General features: G+C 46.4%; 2 protein-coding genes across 6 annotated transcripts in view; one reads left to right on the top strand and one right to left on the bottom strand.

Moving 5' to 3' along the window:
- SLC2A4RG (SLC2A4 regulator) overlaps positions 1 to 11,697 on the top strand; it is a 38,493-nt gene extending 26,796 nt beyond the window's left edge. The window contains exons 6-9 of the mRNA XM_081949723.1: positions 2,486 to 2,777; positions 5,141 to 5,269; positions 6,541 to 6,665; positions 7,794 to 11,697. Of these exons, the coding sequence (XP_081805849.1) occupies positions 2,486 to 2,777; positions 5,141 to 5,269; positions 6,541 to 6,665; positions 7,794 to 7,905 (658 nt within the window). The 3' untranslated portion in view covers positions 7,906 to 11,697. The remainder of the gene's footprint in view (positions 1 to 2,485; positions 2,778 to 5,140; positions 5,270 to 6,540; positions 6,666 to 7,793) is intronic.
- A 2,906-nt stretch (positions 11,698 to 14,603) lies between these two features.
- The window catches only part of ZBTB46 (zinc finger and BTB domain containing 46), a 67,820-nt gene continuing 57,905 nt past the window's right edge, over positions 14,604 to 24,518 (bottom strand). For 4 of the 5 annotated variants that reach the window (XM_081949708.1, XM_081949709.1, XM_081949707.1 and 1 more), the window contains one exon: positions 14,604 to 24,225. In XM_081949708.1, the coding sequence (XP_081805834.1) occupies positions 23,848 to 24,225 (378 nt within the window). In that variant the 3' untranslated portion in view covers positions 14,604 to 23,847. The remainder of the gene's footprint in view (positions 24,226 to 24,518) is intronic. The other variant, XR_014175122.1, reaches the window with a different exon arrangement.

Genomic DNA, 24,518 nt, shown 5'->3' with positions numbered 1-24,518 from the left:
AGAATTCTATTGCTTGAGAAAGGGGGGGGGGGGGAATGAAAGGAATGGTAATAAATAAAAAGTAATAAGTATTATCACACGAAGTAGAACGGGGTTATCTTATAGGAATTTGTTCTATCGTAATACGTATATGTGTTGTGCTGCTGTAAAGGGGGCGAACAGCTGGCCCCCGTGGATCAGGTACGCAATTTGGGTGTCCTCCTGGACGCCCGGCTGTCAATGGATGACCATGTGACAGCCGTGGCAAGGGAGGCATTCCACCAGGTTCGCCTGGTGCGCCAAATGCGTCCCCTACTGGACTGGAACGCCCTATGTACAGTCACTCATGCGCTTGTGACGTCTCGACTAGACTACTGTAATGCTCTCTACATGGGGCTCCCCTTGAGATGCACCCGAAGGCTGCAGTTGGTTCAGAATGCGGCCGCGCGGACAATTGTGGGAGCTACTAGATACGCCCACATAACACCTTTGCTGCGCGGGCTGCACTGGCTACCTGTGGCTTTTCGGGTGCGTTTCAAGGTGTTGGTCATCATCTTTAAAGCGCTCCATGGCACAGGACCTAGTTATTTGTGGGATCGTATCCTGCCCCATACATCCCTTCGGCCGATTCGCTCTCACAGAGAGGGACTCCTCCGGGTGCCGTCCACTAGGCAATGCCAGCGGGCGACGCCCAGGAGTAGGGCCTTCTCTGTGATGGGCCCAGCCCTCTGGAATGACCTCCCCCCAGATATGAGGACTATCACCGACCTCCGCTCCTTCCGTAAGAAACTAAAGACCCACCTGTTCAATCTAGCCAGCCTGGCCTAATTCCTAATTCCCAATTTTAGTCCCTCAAGCCTGCATTTTTAAAAATTGTAAAAGGGGTATACTTTTAGTTGTTTTTTAATTTAATTTTTAATTTTTACTTTTTGTACAGTTGTATGAGGTTTAATTTGTTTTTAAGGGTATGGGATATTCGTCTTTTGTATTCGTTTTAATGACACACCTGTACACCGCCCCGAGTCCCTTCGGGGAGAGGGGGCGGTCTAGAAATATTGAAAATAAATAAATAAATAAAGGCGTTTTCCTTTTGAGCATTTGATTGTTGGGCATTTGTGGCACATGTGCCTCTGGGAGAGCATGGGCCTGCGGTCAGTTGCATCCTTCCTGCACTGGGATCTGGATCCTTCATGGGTCCTTTTAAATGCCATCCCCATGCCCTCCAGGAATTGACAGTAACTCAAACTACCAGAGCAATCCTCACACCTTTTGTGCTGTTAATAGGCCAATAACAAAAGATAAACACTGCCAGAAAGGAATCTCTCTATGTTAAGGTATATGACTGAGTTTTACTGCAATGTAGTTAGATTATATGACTAAAGTAATTAAAATATTAAGAGCTTTGGCATAAGAGTAAGAGAAGGAGTCTGAGGAATTGTGACAAGTAGAAAGTCATGATTTTAACTTTCCTGTAGCTGTTGTGTATTTGGGGGTGGGGGGATGCAAAGGATTTTCTAGCTGGGACCCGAGGCAACTGGGCGGAGAAACAAACCCCCGGAGAGGAAACTCCACACGGAACACTTTCTCCCTCCCTCTCTCTCTCTTTCTCCCTTCCCTTCCTCAACTGTCACCTGAGCCCAAAAGCCCAGGGTGAACAGTATTTCTCCCAAAGGCCCGTGAGGAAAGGCTTGGGACTAAAGAGGCAGGGTCTCATTGGCCGGCGCAAACAGCTAGGTTCCTAACAGCGGAGGCGAAATGGTAGAGGTGAATGGCTGGGGGCGAAAAAGGGGCAGCGAAGGGTACGAGGAGAACAGTCCCATTCTGCCTGGGGAGGGCTATATACGTATAAAGGAGTGGTGCCACGGTTGAGAAAACTCCATTGTTTATAGTCACCTGCCTTGCTTCCTTTGAGGAGGACATCTGAAGAAGGACCCACAAAGATTTTGAAGGGTTGGGTAGGATATTCGCCCAAGTGAGAGTTATGCATGGGCCAAGGATTACCAGTTTGAGATACTAGAAAGGAGGCTGAGGTGATACCAGAAAAGAGAAGATTGAGAGGATACTAGAAAGGAGATGATACTAGAAAAGAGAAGGTTGAGAGGATACTAGAAAGGAGGTTGAGGTGATACCAGAAAAGAGAAGATTGAGAGGATACTAGAAAGGAGATGATACTAGAAAAGAGAAGGTTGAGAGGATACTAGAAAGGAGGTTGAGGTGATACCAGAAAAGAGAAGGTTGAGAGGATACTAGAAAAGAGATGATACCAGAAAAGAGAAGATTGAGGTGATACCAAAAGAAGGCACTTCTGTGATTTTTCAAGCTTCCCCTTGCCTTTCTTTTTTCCTGCCACTCTTCATTCATGGGTATCTCTTCTTCTCCTTAGCTCCACCATAAGTACTTCTACCGTGCCGAAGATGACAGTCCCTTGAATTCCCAGCAAAGGCTTCCTCTTCCACAGTTGTCTTCTCTTAAGAGATGCTAAGGGCCCTTTCTTCTCTTTCCCCAGGAGGAAGGCTGACCTGGATCAGAGTGATGGAGAGGAAGATTTTTACTACACCGAGCTGGACGTCAACGTGGATTCCTTGACCGATGGTCTCTCCAGCCTGACTCCTGTCTCCCCAACCTCCCCGGTGCCCCTTCCCTTTCCAGTCCTGGAGGAGGTCCAGAAAATCCTGCCTATTCCACTCAACCCCAAGGTTTCCGTGGTGTCACACCTGAGCCAATCGGCACCCCTAAACCTCCTCAGCCAGTCGGCACCCACAGATCTGGAGCACATCCAAACCGATCATGCCTATCAGGTGAGTTTTCAAAGGAGCCTTTCTGTTGTGGCCCACTAGCGGCCAGTGGATCTGGCAGCAGATTCGGACAGTGAGAAGGTTGGGGAGGAACCTGGGCCAGTCCTGGAGTCTGGAGAAGGCTCTGATGAGGGCTCTGTGTCGGAGGCAGAGAGGGGGACCAGGGCCGTCTGACAGTTATCAGCTGCCTTCAGAGTCAGACATCAGTGAGGCAGAAGAACAGCTGGAGCCTGTTCCCAGTGTGCGCATGCGCAGAGTTGCCAGACGAAGGGAACAGCTAAAGAACAAGGGTCGATTTGGGAGTAAGGCCACAGGTGGACGATGAATGGCCCCTCCCATAGGAAATAAAAGAGGAGCGACAGGGGAGTGGAGTTTGCAGGAGACCATTAGTTCGCTTGATTGGTTTGTGACTCTCCAGACTCCTTGCCAGGTTTTGCATATATGGGCCTGGCAGCTCTCCAAGCCAGAGAAGGTCCGTGACTGTAAATCCTCCCTTGAAAGGCTTTGTTGGATGTGAATGAGCAGAATTCACAGTCAATTAATGAAAAGGGGTTTTTGTCGGGACAAGGCGTTTGCTTCACACTCTGGGGAAATCTCAGTCAGAACACTTTCCAGCCAGATCAGTGCCCACCAGATCCAGACGGGAAGGATTCAAATGGATCACTTGTAGTCCTTGACTTAGGACCACAATTGTGCTGGAGATTGACATGGCTAAGCGAGATATTTGTGAAGCGAATGTTGCCCATTTTTACGACCTTGCTTGCCACCGTTGTTAAGTGAATCGGTGCTGCTGTTCAGTTGCTAACATAGTTGTTGAGTGAATCCTGCTTCCCCTTAGACTTTGCTCATCGGAAGGTCGTAAAAGGGGATGGCTTGGGCACTGCAGCCTGTCATAAATATGGACCAGTTGCCGAGTATCTGAATTTTGAATGATGTGGCCATGGGGGATGCTGCAACGGTCATATGTGTAAAAAACTGTCCTAAGTCACTTTTTTCAATGCCATTGTAACTTCAGTCACTAAAGGGACATAAGTCAGGTAATGCTGTACTTTGTTGTTTTCTGCCTATAATGCAAGAATCTTCCCAATTCAATTCAATTCAATTTATTTGTGCTTCTAGACCGCCCCCTCTCCCAGAAGGGACTCGGGGCGGTGTACAGTCCATAGAGAATATCACAAAAATACAATAAAAAATTAAATATGTACAGTTTGGAGGAGGTTAAAATGCAATTAAAAGAACTGTACAAAGCTGAATAAATATAATTTTTTAAAATCCCTAAAACAGACACAACAGATTAAAAAACCCTAAAATAACCAGATAATAATACATTTGCCAGGAGGGACAGTTGTAATTATGCCAGGCCTGCTAATTGGAACAGGTGAGTCTTCAATTTTTGCCGGAAGGAGCGGAGGTCAGAAGTGGTTCTAATGTCGGGGGGGAGGTCATTCCAGAGGGTTGGGCCCATCACAGAGAAGGCCCTACTCCTTGGTGTCGCCCGTTGGCATTGCCTAGTGGACGGCACCAGGAGAAGTCCCTCCCTGTGTGAGCGAATTGGCCGCAGGGATGTATGTGGGAGGATGCGATCCCGCAAGTAACTAGGTCTGCTTGCCTTCGCTTGGGAACAACCAGATAAGGTTCCATGGAATTTAGCGGGAGGGGGTGAGGCCTAAGTGCTATGGCCCGCCAGTTGCGAGCAGAGCTGGCGGCAGAATCAGATAGTGAGGAGGGTTGGGGAGGAACCTGGGCCAGTCCTGGAGTCTGGGGAAGGCTCTGAGGAGGGCTCTTTGTCGGAGGCAGAGAGGGGGCCAGGGCCGTCTGACAGTTATCAGCCGCCTTCAGAGTCAGACATAAGTGAGGCAGAAGAACAGCTGGAGCCTGTTCCCAGTGTGTGCATGCGCAGAGTTGCCACACGAAGGGAACACCTAAAAAACAGGGGTCGACTTGGGAGTAAGGCCACAGGTGGATGGTGAATGGCCCTTCCCAGAGGAAATAAAAGAGGAGCAACAGGGGAATGGAGTTTGCAAGAGACCATTAGTTCATTCCTGCATTCTTGCCAAGTATTGTGGCGTCTGAAAGATATCGGCCTGGCCACTCTCCAAGCCTGATCAAGGTCGGTAATTGTGAACTGTCTTGAAAGACTGTGGGAGAGGAAAGGCTTTGCTGGAAAGGAATTCACTGTAAATTAAATAAAAGGGCTTAATCGGGACAAAGACTCGGCTTCGTGCTACTGAGGAAGCCTCGGTCATCTATGCAACGATTCAAGGCTACTTCCCTGCTTGATGCCTCCTCCTTTCCTTGACTGGTAAAGTTTCCCAACATTCAGTTTCTCCAGTGTCTCGTTTTGACATGTGTCTTTTCGCTTCCAGGCGATGGGTCCCACCGGGATGCTGACGGATCTGAAGGCTCCCCCAGCTGGGATGGAAATCAGCATATCATGGCAGCAGCCAGCCCTTTTCCCTCCACCGCTGCCCCCCGTCCTCTTCAAAAGCCCCTCAGTGAGTAACGTGAAGGCCACCCCAACATACCCTAACCCTAACCCTTGGTAAGAAGAGACTTGATTCTAGAGCAAGGGTGTCCAAACTTGGGAACTTTAAGACTTGTGGGCTTCAACTCCCAGAATTCTCCAGCCAGCCAGCTGGGGAATTCTGGGAGTTGAAGTCCACAAGTCTTAAAGTTCCCAAGTTTGGACACCCCGGCATTAAGCAGACCGAGCATGGCTGGCTGGGGAATTCTGGGAGTTGAAGTCCACAAGTCTTAAAGTTCCCAACTTTGGACTCCCCTGCCTTAGATCAACTCCATCGGGGGAGGGCATTTCCTTTGGCCCCATGAACAGTTGCCTTCTGTATAATTTACTCTCCGCCATAACAGATAGTCCTCGACTTACAACCACAACTGAGCCTAAAATTTCTGTTGCTTAAGCGAGAAGTTGTTAAGTGAGTTTTGTCCCATTTGATGACCTTCCTGGCGACGGTGGTTAAATGAACCATCACCGTTGTTAAGTTAGTAACATGGTTGTTAAGTGATTCTGGCTTCTCCATTGACTTTGCTTGTCCAGAAAGTCCCAAACGTGATCATATGACCCCCCCGGGACACTGCAATCGTCGTAAATCTGAGTCGGTTGTAAAATGTCACGTGACCCTGCGGTGCCGCAACAAGTTGTAAGTGTGAAAAAGGGTTCATAGGTCACTTTTCTCAGTGCTGTTGTAACTTCAAACGGTCACTAAATAAATTGTTGTAAGTTGAGGACTACTTGTATACTGGTGCCTCCGTATACTGGTGTCTCCAATAGTTCTAGTTTGGGAATCTCACCGCAACATCTGGAGGCAACTTCTGTTCCACTGATTAATTGTTCCCACCATTGGGACATTTGTCCTTCGTTCTTGGTTGGTTCTCTCCTTGATTAGTTTCCACCTATTGCTTCTTATTCCGTCTTCAGGGGCCTTGATGATGATCCCTAGTTGGGTAATGAAATGTTTGCAAGAAAACCTCCAAGCTCGGAGAGAACCAAGGACCCCACAGCCATCTTCCTCCTCCTCTTCCTCCTCCTGTACCTCCACGTTCACCTTCTCCTCCATTCTGCGCACCCCACTCCCTTCTAGCACTGATCATGTTCCTTAGTTGGGTCATGAAACGTCTGCAAGAAAGCCACCACCAAGCTCAGGGAGCACCAAGGACTCCACGGTTGACTTCTTAGTTGCGCCGTTGAGATCTCTTCCCTCCCCTTCCCAAATGACCCCCTCTCTTCTTCCTCTTCCTCCTCTACCAGGGCTGCCTGACTCCCATCCGACCTGCCGATTCGGAAGAGAAGCGCCTGCAAGGCTCCCCTGTGTCAGTTGCCAAAGGACAACCATTATTGCCCTCTTCCGTGCCAAAGCCTGCAACAGGCACCAGGTGGGTGGCTATCCATCAGATCTTCTCTTCCTGCCCCTCCCCAGCCTGGCACCTCCAGCCTGTTCTCTGGGTGACCCTAATGCCTTTATTGTGGCCCACCAGTGGAGCTGGCAGCAGATTCGGACAGTGAGGAGGTTGGGGAGGAATGTGGCCTGTCCTGGAGTCTGGGGAAGGGTCTGATGAGGGCTCTGTGTCGAAAGCAGAGCGGGGGCCAGGGCCGTATGCCAGTTATCAGCTGCCTTCGGAGTCAGGAATGCTGGGAGTTGAAGACCACAGGTCTTAAAGAAGCCAGAGCTGCCCACCTCCTACCAGTCTTAAGACCAGAAGAGAATTTCAGGAGTTGAAGTCACACCCATCTTTAACTTGCCAAGATTGACAAACACTGTTGTGGCCCACCAGCAGCCAGCGGAGCTGGTAGCAAATTCAGACAGTGAGGAGGTTGGGGAGGAACATGGGCCAGTCCTGGAGTCTGGGGAAGGCTGTGATGAGGGCTCTGTGTCAGAGGCAGAGAGGGGGACAGAGCCGTTTGACAGTCATCAGCTGCCTTTGGAGTCAGACATCAGTGAGGCAGAAGAACAGCTGGAGCCTGTTCCCAGTGTGCGCATGTGCAGAGTTGCCAGGCGAAGGGAACAGCTAAAGAACAGGGGTCGACTTGGGAGGAAGGCCACAGGTGGACGATGAATGGCCCCTCCCAGAGGGAATAAAAGAGGAGCGGAAGGGGAGTGGAGTTTGCAGGAGACAATTAGTTTGCTTAATTGGTTCGTGACTCTCCGAGACTCCTTGCCAAGTTGTGCAGATATCAGCCTGGCAGCTCTCCAAGCCAGATAAGGTCTGTGACTGTAAATCCTCCCTTGAAAGACTTTGCTGGATGGGAATGAGCAGAATTCACAGTCAATTAATAAAAGGGGTTTTTGTCGGGACCAGGAGTTGACTTCAGGCTCTTGGGAAGCCTTGGTCAGGACAAGATGATGCAAATGGATATAAACATCTGCCAGGTACCAAAAATATGATCCCTTGACAGTGGGGGTGAACAATTAGTTCAAGTCATTAGAGTGAAGATTTGTTTGTGACTCTCGCCCGCTTCCTCCATCCTCTCAACCCAACTTTCTCTCTGCCTCCTTCCTCCAGGAAGCCGCGTGGCGAAGCCAAGAAATGCCGCAAAGTCTACGGGATGGAGAACCGCAGCATGTGGTGCACGGCCTGTCGCTGGAAGAAAGCCTGCCAGCGGTTCGTCGATTGAGCAGCTGGGGGTGGGTGGGGGAGAAATCTTCGTCCGCCTTTGGCCTCCGTCTGCGTTGCGAGATTTGCACTTTGGTGCCTTCCAGCCTGATCTCTCCTTGCACCGTCTGCCGCCCCCCACCCCCTTGCCCTGACCCACCCGTCCACTCCCCCCCTTCTCCAAGCTGGGTGGGGTGGGGGCTCTTCCCCGATCGTGCCTTGGCTCAGGAAAACCAGACTTTCTGGGATGAAGGGAGTCGGGGGACCCTTTGGCCAAAGGAAGAGCAGAGCGTCTCGCCCACTCTGGCCGGCCGAAGCGTCATCCGGGGATCTTCTAGATGGCCTCTCCCTTCATCCAGGGATACCTGCCAATCCAAGCCTCCGTTGGATTTCCCCATCCACACATGTGAAAAATCGAAGCCATTACTTGTCTTTTGATGGTGTTTATTTTTATTTTTATTTTCTTACTTCTGAAATAAGCTATGTCTTTCGTCCGCCTCTTCTTCTTCCTTCACCTCCTGCTACGGATCTCCCAACCTTGTTGAGGTTTGAGACCGCGAGAGTTCCAGAAAGTTCTTCGGAGCTGAGATGTGAAGCTTTGGACATTTTTCGTTCTCTGGGATGGAAGAGCCAAGCCTACCGCCTGGTGATTATTTTTTGGGGGATACCTGTCCTGCAATATTTTTTTTCCCCCCGTTTCTCGGTAAGCTTTGGTGTTCAGGACTTCGAAGCGGAAGACAAAAAAAAAAGGTGTTGGAAGGAGAAGAAACTGTCTCTGCTTTCTCTCCTCTTCACTTTCATTTGCTGGCTGCAAGCAGGTTAGCCTAAAACTCATCCCTCTCCCTTGATTTAAATTCAGTTTGGAAGCAAAGCAATGGATGGAACCGAAGAGGGGGGAAATGCAAACCTGTCAAACATCAGCAAAACGTTAAAAAGTTTTTTTTTTTTTAAATTTTCTGTTTCTTTCCAATTTCGGGGAGTTTTCTGATTTTTTTTTTTTAAACTGCCTCCCTATCCTCCCCCAAAAATATTCCCTTCCCAATGGTGCCTGCCAAAGAAAAGCTCACTTATAGGAAATGTTTTTCCTCGGCATAACCGTCTCCTGAATGGAAACGTTAAGTCTCTCGCAAGAAATAAGCTATGCGCCAAATATGTAGCCTGACCAATTTGCAACCTGGACTGAATTCGCACCCAAGCCGACTCGGACAGCGGGGAGAAAAAAAAAAGATGGCGATTTCCTTTATGTGCAATTTCGATTTTTAAAAAAAAAACATTTTACACAACGGGGTGATGGGGATGGGATGTTTCTGTCTGTTGTCATATCTTCCCCCCCCCCACACACAATCTAAACAGCAACGATAGAATATCGGTAAGATTTCCCACTCTGCTCTCCCGTTCTCCCTTAAGAGAGAGAGAAAAAAAGGCCAGCTTAAAAGTCAATTTCGGAATCAGGATATTTAAAAAAAAAAAAATCAGCCGTGGAGAAAAATTGATCAGTGTTGAAACTTTGGATCTGGGGGCTAAGCTTTGTTTAAAGCCATTTCTGTGGGTTTTGTGGCTCCTTGGAGCAGGATTGGTGGCAGTTTTTTGGGGGCGTGGGGGGCTTTGGAGGGGCAGGTTCAGAATCCGGCATGAAGTTTGCGGGTTTTGCTTTGAAAAGTCACCAGATGGTGGCGCTGTGAGATGTGTTGAAGTCTCTCTAGCAAAATATTTCTCAACTTTGGCAACGTCAAGATGGGTGGACTTCAACTCCCAGAATTCCACAGCCAGCACAGCTGGCTGTGGAATTCTGGGAGCTGAAGTCCACCCATCTTAAAAGTCACCAAGGCTGAAAAACACTGCTCTAACCCAAAGTATTTGGCTTTAAACTGGATAGATCCACGAGTCTTTCAATCCTTGCACAAAATAAATTTTATATAAGCCAGCCACCCTTGTATTTTTTTAAGGGTGGAGACTCATAAGAGAACGATGTCTGGAGTTTTCACAAGTCTTGCACACCTAAACCATCCCTGCCTCTTCTAACTCCGATTGTCTCCCGTCTCCATCGCTATTTTAGCGGGCTTTTCTCCAAAAAGGAAGACCCAAACCGCCGTGCCAATTCTGCTCTGTCACCTGAGTTTTTTTACCGTTAAACTCACCGTCTTATTTCCATGCACCTGTCCTTTTCTTACGGCACCTGGAGATGCTTTAAAAAAATAATTCTCCTCTTCAAACAATAACAACAAGAAGTCTTGTTTTGTGTTTTTGGTGGACATTGGTGGAAATACCCGATTTGGAAGACGTGCAAACTGAAGAGAGGCTCTGAGACCAAGCGGCCCCAAGAGATCGTCCCGCTGCAACGATCCTTGAGTGTTGGTCCAAGCATTGGATTGTGTTCGGCAACTTGCCCTCGCCAGAAATGGGACTGCGGAGAAAAGACTTACAATTCCCCAGATTTCTAATTCTTTGCATATTGCAAACTGCACAGGGGTTTTTAAACTTTTCCTGCCTCCCCTATTTTCTATTCTGTTCCACTGAAGCCAATATTAGCCAGATTCAGGGGTGAAATGCTATCGGCTTGGACTGATTCGCCGAACCGGTAGTAAAAATGCTACCCGTTCGCCCGAACTGGTAGTAAAAATTGCTACCCGTTCGCCCAAACCAGTAGTAAAAAAAATGCTACCTGTTCGTCCGAACTGGTAGTAAAAAAAAATATGCTACCGGTTCGGGCAAACTGATATTTCCGACGATCAGCTGTGACATGATTTATATTAGCTAGAATTGTCGGATTTCCTGCTTTCTAGCTAATGTAAATTGAGCATCTCAGCTGATAGTTGGAAATCGAAGGTTCTCCGCATGCGCGGAGGTGGTGCGCTCACATCGCCTGAACCAGTAGCGAAGGTAAGTTGATTTCACCCCTGGCCGGATTGGTATTTTAACCATCGTGTTTTCAAGAGATTGATTTCTGCGTGTGTCGGGGGTGGGTGTGAGAAAAGAGGGTTTCCAACACACCACCCTGATGTGTCTTCGGAGGACAGGTTTCCACGAAAGCATTAAACTTTTTAAAAACCTCCCCTTTTTTAAAGGTCTTTTTTTTCTTCTTTTTCTTGGAGGGGTCCTTGGTGCTCTTTTGAGTTTGGTTGTTTTCTTGCAGACATTTCATCACCCAAAGTTGGTACGTCATCAGCACTAGTGCTAGGTGATGTAATGTATTTTGGGTAATGAAACGTCTGCAAGAAAACAGCCAAGCTTAGAGAGCACTAAGGACTCTTCGTCTCAACCCTGAGCTACAAATATTCTCCTTTATTGGTATTTTTTCCCTCCCACTGGGTATCCTCTGGAGGAGCTGGGATGTTCCCAACCCATCTGGACCCAAGCAAACTGGCTCTTCCTCTTCCTCTCTCTCTCTCTCTCTCTCTCTCTCTCTCTCTCTCTCTCTCTCTCTCTCTCTCTTTTTGCCCATTTTTAAAGCTTTGCTCTGCAGTCTGGTGGCTGCCCCAAAACCAGCAAAGTCCTTCGACCATGATTGTTAATTTTGGAGATAATCCACTTTTCTTGCTGTCTGCCTGCATCCCAAGTGTTTTTTGTTTGAGGGCTTTGCCATCATCCTGTTGCACACCTATTTAGCCATGTGTCCTATCAAATGCAGAGGGGGGAAATGTAGCTCTGGGAGAGAGTTGGACTTCGCTTTGCAAAGATGTGTAAACGAGTGAACGAACTTTTCGTTTCTGTTAATTCAGGAAGCTTTCTTTGTACACTTAGCCCAGACGTGGGTGCACACCTACTTTTGAATTGGTAAAAAAAAAAAAAAAACAGATTATTATTTTTAACTGTACGAGTCTTGTAGGCTTTACCGTTTGATCATTGGCTAGTCGGGCTTAAAATTGGGGATCGAGCCTCACTATATTGCTAGGAGCGTTCCAATCGGCGAGGACATTCCACGGGGAAACCAGATTCGTTTTAACAACTGTGTTGCTAACGTTAACTGCTGCGAGTCATTTAATAACTGGCAAGAAAGGTGGTAAAATGGGGCAAACCTCACAACTGTCTTGTGCAGGGGTGTCCAAACTTGGCAACTTTAAGACTTGTGGACTTCCAACTCCCAGAATTCCCCAGCCAGCAGAGCAGAGCTGGCTGGGGAATTCTGGGAGTTGAAGTCCACAAGTCTTAAAGTTGCCAAGTTTGGACACCCCTGGTCTTGTGGGAGTTTTGGGTTGAATTGTGGCTGTAGGTCAAGGACTTACCCGTATAGTCGGATCCAGCAGCCTTTGTGTAATAGGACAACGCAGAACTACACAATTTCCAGCCACAATTGGGAAGCAGAATTTCCATGGCTAAGCAGTTTTCTTATTAAGTGAGCCGTGCATTATTTTACCCCCCCCCTTTTTTTTTTGCCATGGTAAAGTGAATGTGGTTAAGTGGACCACACAGTTGTTAAGTGAATCCAGCTTCCTTTGTTGACTTTCCTGGAAAGATGGCTGGGTCATAAAGATGCTGACAGGACCCCCAGGATGCTGCAACTGTTGTGCATGCATGCATACATACATACATACATGCTGGTTGCATGGCCATAAAATATTGAAAACATCATAAATGCAAGCAGGTTGCCAAGCTCATGAGCAGGGGGAGGGGGCAGCAATTTCCAATTCGGATCGGACCATTTTTGGGGTCTGTTGTAACTTCAGTTGCTAAGTGAACACTTAAAGGAACTGTTGTAAGACGAGGACTACCTGTACAGTATACATTGCACCTTGTATTAGTCAATAATGCGACTGACTTTTGGTGGCAGGAAAGAGAGCTGTTAGTTTTGAACTTAGGGTTTCTTAAGAATAAATGTTATGGCACGCGGTGGCTCAGTGGCCAAGACGCTGAGCTTGTCAATCAGAAAGCTCGGCAGTTCGGCAGTTCGAATCCCTAGCGCCGCGTAATGGAGTGAGCTCCCGTTACTTGTCCCAGATTCTGCCAACTTAGCAGTTCAAAAGCACATAAAAAATGCAAGTAGGAAAATAGGAACCACCTTTGGTGGGAAGGGAACAGCGCTATGTGCACCTTTGGCGTTGAGTCATGCCGGCCACATTATCACGGAGACGTCTTTGGACAGCGCTGGCTCTTTGGCTTTGAAATGGAGATGAGCAGCGCCCCCTAGAGTCGGGAACAACTAGCACATATGTGCAAGGGGAATCTTTACCTTTAAGATTAAATTTATCGTAGGAATAGATACCACAGGAAACCAATTTAGGTGGTATTAAAAATTAAACATGGTTACAAGAGCTAATTCCAGCTCCTGGAGAAAAATTTCCTTCACTATTAGCCTTCCAGATGTGTAGATTTAAGCTCCCTGAATTCTCGGCGATAATCATGCTGGTTGGAGAATTCTGGGAATTGAAATCTGTAGCACAGGTGGCACTTGACTTACAACAGTTCATTTAGTGACTGTTTAAAGTGACAACGGCACTTGGAAAGTCCCTTTTTCACACCTGTGTAGCATCCCCATGATCATGTGATCAAAATTCAGATGCTTGGCAACTGATTCATACTTGATGACCATTGCTGTGTCCCAAGGTCATGTGATCCCCATTTGCGACCTTTTGACAAGCAAAATCAATGGGGAAGCCAGGTTCACTTAACAACTTTGTTACTAACTTACCGACTGTATTTAACAACTGTGGCAAGAAAGGTCGTAAAATGGCAAAATTCAGGGTCTCTCCTTAAAACAACATAAGGTTTTGGGTTCAATTGTGGTCATAAGTCAAAGACTACCTATATAGCACTAGCACTTGGGCTTATATACCACTTCACAGTGCTTTACACCCCTCTCTAAGCGGTTTACGGAGTCAGCCTCTTGCCCCCAACCATCTGGGTCCTCATTTTACCCACCTCGGAAGGATGGAAGGCTGAGTCGACCTTGAGCCTGGTGAGAATTGAACTGCTGGAAGTTGGCAGGATTAGCCTACAATACTGCGTTCTAAGTACTGTGTCACACTTTTGAGAAGTCCTTCCAAGTTCATCTAGCTGGGGATTTCCAACCTTGGCAAGTTTAAGACTTGTGGACTTCAACTCCCAGAATTTTGGGAGTTGGGGTCCACAGGTCTTAAAAGTTGCCAAGTTGGGAGCCCCTGATCGAGGTCAAACCCCCTGCTTGGTGCAGGAGTGAATACAGTATCTCTGTTAGTTGCGCATCCAACCTTAGTTTGAAGGATACCTTTTGAATGCTCCAACACTGGAAATCTTTAAGATGTTGGATAACCATTTGTCTGTAGGGCTGTAGGGTTTCCTGCCTAGACGGGGTTGGACTAGAAGACCTCCAAGGTCCCTTCCAACTCTGCTATGGTATTCTATCTGGATTCATACTACTTTGGCTTCCCCCAAAAGTCAACTCAAATTATATTTTCTCAATTTTTTGAAAAGAGCTACCAAGGAGAAAACACACAGAACACTGACAGGGCAAGCTACTGTATATATAAACAGAGAGCAAACCCCACTCCCTTTTAGCATTGATGATGTTACCTAGTTGGGTCATGAAACATCTTTCAAGAAAGCAACCCAGCTGAGAGGGCACCAAGGATCCCACAATCATCCTGTCCACACACACCATTCTAGCACTGATGATGTTACCTAGTTGGGTCATGAAAGGTCTGCAGGCAAACAGCCAAGCTCAGAGAGCACCAAGGACCCCACATCTAAATGGCAAAGCTCGGGAAATTATTAAAAGGAATACAGTGAAATTATAAACGGATACACTTTAGCAGCAATGTCCTGATTTATTGAAAGTGGTGGGTGTTTTTTTTTTTTTTAAATTCATTGAAGTTAATCCCATGACCAGATCTAATCAGACAGGCCTGCGTTTCTCATCCTTGTCAAATTTTAAGAGAGGTGGATTTCAATTCGTCTGTCTGGAGAATTCTGGGTATTGGAAATCCACATCTCTTAAAAGTTGTCCAAGTTGAGAAACACTGATCTAGACGCACAAAGTTTGAAATGGTTTAGAAAACAAAACCAGTTACCTGAACTATGGAGAAAAAAGTACAAAGCGTGTATATCCCCAAGACCTCGGGGCACTAAAATCTTTCGTCCCCCTCATCTCCCCAATATTAAACATTGCCAATACAAACACAAGTTTATCATAATATATAAAGTCAGTGTAATATAGAATATTCTCAAGGGGGGAAAAAATCAGTGCTTAAACGCTGTCCTCATTCGCTTTAGTAGGCAGAGTGAAAAAGCACACCGAAAAATAAATATATATATATTTATGAAAGCGCACACACAGAGTGCCCCTTATTCTGAAGGAATCCTTTAAAAAAAGGCAGAAATCCAATTCATACATTAGAGAACCACAAAAGAATTTTTTAAAAAAACACCATTCGGTATGGCTTTTTTTTTTCATCAACAGTTGCACGTGTCACAGAATGAAATAAAATGTTGTTACTATTGCATTTTTTCAGTTTTTGCATTGAAAAAAAAACACCTGGAGTTTTCAAGTCTGTGGCATTTTAACAGAGGAAGAAGCTGTGCAAATGTGGAAGCACGGAAATGAGAACGGCCTAGCCCCCGTTTTAGCAGAAGGCTGCTGGGATTGAGCCCAAGGAGCACTAACTTCAGAGAGGCAAAAACCAAATTGTAATCCTGTTAGAGACATTCCGCTGACTTTTTTTCTTCCTATGCTGTGTGTCTGAATGAGCCTAAGGTGAATCAAACTTCTTTCAGCCAGCATCCCTAGAAGTTATCCACCATGGCTGATAACGCTGTCCCGAGATTTCTGGCCGACGTTTTTTCCTGCAATAGCACGGATTGAACAGGGCTGTTCTACAAACAAGATTCAGGCAAATCGATCTATCTAATCTATTGATTTCTGTAGCAATCGCTTCAGAGTTTCTGGTGCAAATGCATGTACAAAAGTTCCTTGCAGATCTGCTAACCAAGGGCCACAAGCGTTTTGAGGCAGGCTCCATCTCCTGGAAGAAGACAATCGCCAAGTGGCCTCTTTTCCCTTTTCACCATTCTGCGCAGCAGGGGTCAGGCTTCATTGTAAAAGGGAGGATTGTAGTTTAAAGTCCTGCAGGAGAAGCTCATTCCCTCCCTGCCTTGGACAAGGTGGGGAAGAAAACCAAAGCTAATGGTATTTGAAATTGGAAGGAAATTCATCCCGTGAAGACATGCAAACCTAGTATCTCAGGATGGTTTTCGATCCTGGCATCTTTAAAATGCTGGAAGGATTTGAGCAGATTATTTTAAAACCATAGATTGGATTCCTGTTTGCCTCCAGGAAAACATTTTCTTAATCTGACGATTGCCAAAATAGAATCAGGTGGTGTTTGTTTTTTTCAGATTAAATCTCTGATTGTGTCAATTTTTTCTTTCTTTCTTGCAAATCCAACTTGCCCTCCCTTAGAAGAGGGATGAGAGACAGCTCCTGGATATAGAAAATACTTTGTAGGCAGAAATCTACCCAGTAGCTGCTGCGAAAAACAAAATAAAGCTATTGCCAGTTCGGAAAGATCAAATATATTCAGACGATCTCTGGCTAATTCAGTCAGAGGTGGTATCCTAGCAGATTCTGACCAATTCTGGAGAACTGGTAGTGGAAATTTTGAGTAGTTTGGAGAACCGGCAAATACCACCCGTGGCTGGCCGTACCCCCATCTCTTCTCTGCCTCCCGAGTCCCAGCTGGTAGGGAGGGATTTTGCAGTAACCTTCCCCTGGAGTGAGGTAGGAATGGAGATTTTACAGTATCCTTCTCCCTGCCATGCCCATCAAGCCGCACAAACAGAACCAGTAATAAATTTTTTTGAGCCCCACCACTGCTTTATGTGTTCAAAAGCTGCATGGAGTCAAAACTGTCCCCTCCAGTCCCAATAAAAGGTCTTCATCAAATGAAATGAGAAGGAACGGCCATAATAAATTGCTTTTTTTTTTCATCCTTCAGATCATGGATTGCAAAATACCCCCCAGTGCTTATTGCGTTGAAATACAGAGGAAATGCTTTCAACTCATGAAATTGTATTTTAACGCAGGGGGGGGGGAGAGAACCCGTAAAGCTGGATGGATCTGCCTGACGACCGGTAGGGTTTTCACAAAGATGCAGCTTGCGTGTTATGAGTCCTACCAAAGATGGAAAAGTCACGTCACAGTCTCTTGGGACAAAAGCCAAGACCGACTATCATAATGTCCTTTTCTGAGATCATGAGTAGATAATTGGACTGGCGGTGAAAAGAGTTTCCCTTAGCACAACTGAGGTAGCAGTCCAAGGATTTCAGGAAGAGTTGGGTACAAGAGATGAAATAGCCAGTAGACTGTAGCGCTCATCACCCCAATCTATCTTCTCCCTCCACCCCCACCCCCCCAAAGGGGATGGTCTGATGATAGGGCTAGCCCTGTGGGTCACATCTTTGGAGAAGGTTCGGAGAAAAGCAACTAAGACAATCAAAGGCCTGGAGACTAAAACATGAAGAACAGCTGCAGGATTTGGGTTTGGCTACTTTAGAGAACAGAAGGAATGGGGTGGGGGGAGGGCATGATAGAATTCCAGTGTTTGAGGGGCTGCTACAAAGAAGAGGGAGTCAAGCTATTCTCCAAAGCACCTGAGGGTAGGACAAGAAGCAATGGGTGGAAACTAGTCAAGGAGAGAAGCAACTTAGAACTAAGGAGAAACTTCCTGACAGTGAAGACAATTAACAAGTGGAACAACTTGCCACCAGAGGTTGTGGGTGCTTCATCACCAGAGGTTTTTAAAAAGGGACTGGACAGTCGCTTGTCTGAAATGATATAGGGTCTCCTGCTTGAGCAGGGGGCTGATTTCCAAGGTCCCTTCCAGCTCTATTCTATTCTAACACCCATCCTTCCTCTAATGCAGGGCTTACCCAACTTGGCAACTTTTAAGACGTTGGACTTCAACTCCCAGAATTCCCCAGCCAGCCATGCTGGCTGGGGAATTCTGGGAATTGAAGTCCAGGTGTCTTTAAGTTGTCACAGTGGGCAAACCCAGCTATAATGCTTGGTAGGCAAGTACTACAGCACCCATCAATGCCTCTCATCAACTCTTCAAGGCACCCAGACTGGATACATTTTTTCCCCGTCCTATGGTTTACTATAATCCAGGAGTTCCCAGCTCCAGGGGACTGAGGCCCACTACTGGGCCTTGAGCCATTCAGAACTGGACTACGGAAGTGGCGGGTGAATGCGTGAGTGTCTGCCGCTCACACGGAATCTCCCCTCGCGCCCCCTGCCCCGCAAAGCTGGAAAGGTTGGGGAACTCTGGAATAATCCATAATTGGCCATAAAATGGGCTGCATACAGCACCCGAGCCTCTTTTCTATTTGGTCCTCTATCCGCACCCGGCTATTAATTGCGGGGAATTCGGTGGCAAGGTTTCCTGGCATTTCGAGGCACGGAACCACCAAAATGTAAAATACAAGACCTAAAACATAGTGGTTTGTTTTAAAAACAAAAAACGAAACACCTCCCAATCCACGCCTAATCATTCCTCATCGAAAATCAAAAGCCAGCCGTAAATCCATGTTTACGAACTCCCAGGGCTGGATTTACACAAAATGTTAAGTCTAGCGCAACACGCGAGCCCGGCCTTTGATTTCCTTTGGCATTTTGCCTGTTTTTTGTACAGATCGCCGCAACTGCTGGAACAGCAAACATCCCCGGCTTGTTTGCAGAACAAAGCAAGCATCCCATTGGAGTCAGTGGCGGGCCCGTTGAGCATTAGGATTGCGCAAGATTGATAGAACTCCATTCTAGCAGCTCACAAAGCAACCGTAGATAGAACGACCCATAACAATGCCTCCTGGGTAGAATCCCCTCATCATCATCATCCTTTTAACAAGCCCATAATCCCTTGCTTGGTGGAGTCTGGGCAAACTGAATGGAGCTGGGTATTTACTGGCCGAATGCCCTTCCTGTTGCCAATGCTGAGTTTTGTTCAGTAGATACATTCTCATTGTGCCCCGAGACAGAAATATCTGCCTCTACCTAGGACCGAACTCACAGTCTCCTGACTGTGAGTTGAGAGCTCCACCTCTAGGCCACTGCACCATTCTCCTAGGCAGAATCCCATGAGGTGGACAAAATAGCAGTAGCACTTAAGACTTATATACCACTTCACAGCCCTCTCTAAGCGGTTTACAGTCAGCATACTTCCCTCCAACAATCTGGCCCCTCATTTCATCCTCGGAAGGATGGAAGATTGAGTCAACCTGGAGCCGGTCAGGATCGAACTCCTAGCAGTAGGCAGATTTAGCCTGCAGTGCTGCATTCTAACCACTGTGCCATCATGGCTCTTAAAAGCTGTGCAACATGACTTATGCCCCATAACAGTTAGGTTTCCTTGTTCAGAAACTCCCAAGATGTCAGCTGCTTTTCCAAAACGTCTCTATTTGTGGAATATAAAACACAGCCAGGCCCAATGGCTCAACCTCAAGCATCATGTATTCTACCGAATTTGGTTAGCAAAAATCTGGAGGCGTCCCCCTTGCGCACAAAAGCATTGCAACCGACATCGGCCATAGCTTTACAGACTTTAATGTGGTTGCTTCTCCTCTGCGTTGTTGATAAACAGCTGCAAAAGCAAAGAGTCCACTATTTTAAGCAGAAAGGAGAGAGAAACGAGAGAGTGAAGGACAAAAACAAAATAACCTCTTCAAAATATAATAAGTAAAATCTAACCAGCATGGAACAGGGAAGGAAAAGGGAACGAGATAGTGACTTAAAGAGAACAGGGTGAGGTGGATTGTATTCAAATCTTTTGCCTCAGTTATATGCTAACATTGCAGATTAGACCAACTAGGAACCAATTTTGACCACACAAGGGCAGAGGGGGGAGAAGGCACAAGGAAAGATCCAGGAGAAATTAGAAGTCCTCCCCCATCCCTCTTTTTGAATAGGACTGCACTTCATATATGTAATTGGAAGTAAAACCCAGGGCTGCGGGAGTCCTACTTGAATAAGGCAGAAGAGTGGGAAATCCAGTTCTCAGGTCTGGGTAGGAGGGAAATGGAATGTCTCCAAAACTTGAAAACTGTCCCCCCTTAAACATCAGAATTTGAAGCCAGCTGATTTTTTTTAAAAAGATGCCCGTTGAGATGGAACCAAGAGGGAACTGAATCTTAGGAAGGCTTTTGGAACCATCATTGATAAATGAGAAAGTTGCTAAGGCAAGGGAGAGCCGAGAAACTGAAGAAAAGGTTTCTATGTATCCTGCACCCAGTGAGGTGGGTGAAATTGTTGGTTTTTTCCCAAGCCCTTTAAAAAAGTATACAAAAACCTAATCTTAAAATATCGCCCTCTGGTTAAAATACAATACAAAATGCAAGAAGTTGCAAAGATCTGTTAAAAATTACCCCTTCCCCTCCGATTCGCCCTTCTTTCATTTGAAAATGATAATAAAATATTTGGTTGGATGTTTTCTTCAATGGTTAAATGAACACACATCTTCAAAAAAGTCCACCAAGTATCCCACATTCATGCAAAAGCTGTATTTTCTCCAACCTGCTTAACCAGAACAAAGTCAGACTTAACACCTGCATCTATACGTTTATTTAATTATCTTATCTTTTTCAAAAGGCAACTGGTGAACCGATGAAACTTCTTAGATGAGAAGCAAAACCTCTTCCTCAAGGAAAAAAACAGGCCAGCTGCCTTTTGAAAAAACACTTTTGAGACAACTATGACCTGGATGACTGAGAATCCCCACAGACATTTGTCAAATGTATATGCTGCTCGTCTGGGGGTTGGATGCTAAACTTGGTTACTTTTAACCTTGGTTTTGGTGTCTTAGCAGGTGGTCTGAAGTCTATTAGGTTAGTTTATGGTTCAATTATTCCGTAAACTCAGAAAACAAATTGATGCAGTAACTATGTTAAGCATGTTGGGTCAATGCAGGCAATAAAATGCATTCTTTGACTTCAAGAAAACAGTAGCTTAAATTGCAGCCCTCCAACAAATGGGGAGTGTGGGAAAAATAAAAACTATGATGGGGAAAAGGTGAGAATTGATAGATTGGAAGAAGACACGAGCAGAACAGCCTGTTTCTTAAATTGCCCCCTCGGTTCTCTTTGCTGCAGGAAGAAGGAAACAGCGGAGTTGTGATATGTAATGAAACAAAGATAGGTAAAATATACAGCTTGGAGGAAACTGTTCCTTAGTGCAAACTGGAGTGTCATTTTGGATCGGACCTCCCCAGTGAGAAATGCAAAATTTAAACGGGGAGCCTTTTAGCACCGATAAGCTGCTACTGCCATGGATTGTCTTTCTTTGGATTCGAAGCCCTTTTAGGGGAGACACAAACAATCCACCTTACAAATTAAGTTGCAGGATGCCTGGCATGGAGCCCATTTACGGTAGTCTTTGGGGCAGCCTTCTAGAATCTAAGGAAGCATAAGCAGATGATTCTATTGCTCTTAATAATCCGTTATTTTCTGTCTTTCCATGATCTCCAGTTAGATTACATAGAAGTACAAGCATAGGCAGAGTTTGAAGCAGGGTGTGTTTCAAGGCCAGCCCAAAGTAAGGCACCAAAATTACTGCATTGATACAATAAGGCCTGGATGTATTTTCTTGTCATGATCACAGGGTGGATAATGCTACCTTAAATCTGGCTCTGCCAACTGACCTAGGGCCCCTGATACGGGCATCCTATTTTGGAAGTAGACTAGTACAGATCTCTCGCCTCCATCCCATCTATGCATTGGTTCTTTTTATCTAATGTTACTTTTAACGCTTCAGGGTTTGATGTTTTAATGTTCCAATTCTGTAATTGCTTTATTCAGTTATTTGTAACATCATAAACTGCCCAGAGTCATTTGCAGAGCCATGGGTGGCGTACAAATGTAATAAATAAATTAAAAATAATCGTAAGTACAAACCCCTGCAATTTGGCACGACTTCAGCACTCATTTTCTAACTGGCTTTTAGTATGTTAAGCCAAGGGTGCTCCTCTACAAACCTGCATAGGAAGGTTCTTTAACTAGGAAATGATGCTTTTCTTTCCCTTTCCCTTTTAGAAACATCAAGGAGATTCTTCCTGGAGGATTAACCATGCCGGGTGTCTTTCATTCTTGTACACTTCTCCCTCCTCCACTGACTTATGAAGAAGCTACAATTAAAAAGTAATAGAGAAAATGATACAAAACTCTTGAAAGCAGGATGTTCCCAACTCCTTAGGTTACATTATTAAAGCATGCCAAGATTCCAAAAGTTAGAAAAAGTGCCAGAGAAGGAAAGGATATATTACTCTTTAGAAATTATGATATGTTACCTTGGTTATCAGATCTGACAATACACGGATCCTGTTAACACACACACAGCACCTTTAACTGTTTGACCTCTCTAACTTGTTTTTTTTTTTTAAAGTCAGTTTTAAGAGAATGGTTTTGAGCCTCACAGTCTTCGGAATGAAACTGCAGGTTCTGCAGCTGAGAGCTTTCAGGTGCACTTTTCTCTGCTTCAGTGCAGGAGGCAAAGATGAAAGAACAAGAGTTATTGGCCAAACGACCCTTTTAAAGCTGTCCCGGAAAAGTAGTCAGAAATCCTATTCAATCATTGCAGAGAAGAAAGGACACGAAATATCTTGTGTAAATACAGAAGGTTCCTTCCCCAAATGTGCAGAGCCTAAAACTAAAGAGGCACTGAGGCCTTTGGACAGCGGTGGGATGCTGCCGGTTTAACAACCGGTTCGGTGAGCGCTTTGCGTGCATGTGTGCTTTGCGCACGCAGTGCTAAAAATGGAGCATTTAGAAGCTCAGCTGCTTACCTTCCAAGTCAGCAATGGTAAGTAGAACAGCTGAGTTGGGGGGAAAACCAACTGTGCCACACGATTGAGATGAGCTAGAAAGCAGGAAATAAAGGACAGGACAGAGCAGGGGCAGGGGGGAGGGGGGAGGGGGCAACCGATCATTGGAGCGAACCAGTTCGCTCCCAGCTGATCGTGGGTGCTACCACTTCGCCCAAACCAGTTAGAATCCCACCACACCTGTTTTTGGAGGAATATGTGAGATTTCCTTAGGGCAGTGAAACACATCTGCTATTCAGGCTGGGAAACCAAGTGGGATTTTCCTGCTCACAATGCTTGCTATATCGATGTGGACTTGATTAGCACTCATGCCTTGAGAGGGGACTGTGCCACAGACGATCTGTACAGGCTCCCTACTTGACCCAACGGCAAAGATCGGCCCAGCCGACGTAGTGACTCGATGCGTGGCTTAGTAACCCCAACCCAACCCAGCTATTTCTTAACGGAGCTTGGCCAAGAAAACCTTTTGGTTCCTCACACGGCCACGATGCTCGCTTCCAACATCGCTTCTGTCCCTGAACGAGCAAGAAAGAGACACATCCAAAGACAGAAAAGTGGATTTTGTTTGAGACTCAGCCACAAGGGGGCATGTTTGTGGCGTGGGTGTCTCACTCTGCCCTCATTTAGCAAGCAAGTTATAAATGGAGGCAACCTGAGGTTATTCAAATGCCAGTGGGCTAAATTAATCCTTTGATCAGCCCACTTCAGGGAAAGAGGACAACAGTTCTAGAGAAGGCTGCTGCAGACGGTCAAACCTATTGTTCTCTCCGGCTGGGTTCTCAAACGCTCCCACCGTTTTGTTTACCACCGGTAACCTTGATACCACGTTCCCCTGCTGCTGGGAGGGTAGTTATTTTCAAACATTTTTGATAATTATCATTGGGAGAAGCACATATTCTCTCTGTGTTACATTTGACCGTGGAAAAAATAATATATGTATCATTTTCTTCTTTTCCTATTTTTAAAACGGTTGGAAGGATTTAAAAGAAGGAAGTGACAGCATCGAGGGAAAATGCTTATTGATGCAAAAATCCGACAGCGAATTTATCTTTGACCCCCCCCAAAAAAAGTCCTCACACATAATGCGTTTCTATACATGGGGACAATCGCCAGGCTGCTGCAGCTTTCCTGACACAGCTCTTTCCACCATGCGATCCCCAAACCGGCAGGAAACCCCCCCCAAATCCCTAAGAAATCCAAGCGAAATCCTTCTCGGCCTCCCCAGGGTTCTCTGGGGCAGAGTCAGCGCCATCTTTGTCGTTTTCCAAGATGGCCTCGTCTTGTGAAATCTCCGTCTCCTCTTTCCATTTCAGGTCGTCTTCCTCCTCCTCGTCTCCTTCCGCCTTGAGGTCGTCGGGGTCTTCAGCGTAAGGGCCTTCGGGGCCGAACAATCCATCCGGGGACCCGTCTCCCCCACCGGCTTCCAAGTGGCCAGCCATGCCGTGACCGGAACAGTCTGTGCACACGCCGTGGCGACGGGAACCGTGCTTGATGCCCACGCTGGCGGCGGACATGAACACCCGGCTGCACACTTTGCAGACGTATTTTTTGTCTTTGCTGTGAACCTGGGAAGGAAGACAAAAGTTAAAGCAGGTAAATTAGCGGAGGAACAATGTCCTCGGGGTATAATGTAGGTCCGTGATGGCGAACCTATGGCATGCGTGCCACAGGCGGAATGCAGAGCCCTCTCTGCGGGCACGCGAGCTGTAGCCCCAGCTCAGCTCCAACGTGCATGCGCGTGCACCTCCCACAATCCAGCTGATTTTCAGGTCTCTGCCATGCATGCGCAGGAGCATTGCGCATGCGGGAGACATGCACGCATGCACGGGGGGCAGTGCACCCCACCCCCCGCGACCTG

This window comes from Natrix helvetica (genome assembly GCF_964273705.1).
Source record: "Natrix helvetica genome assembly, chromosome: 3".
NCBI classification, from domain to species: domain Eukaryota; kingdom Metazoa; phylum Chordata; class Lepidosauria; order Squamata; family Natricidae; genus Natrix; species Natrix helvetica.
Note: the sequence above shows the minus strand (reverse complement) of the source record. Positions and strands in the feature narration are given on the sequence as shown.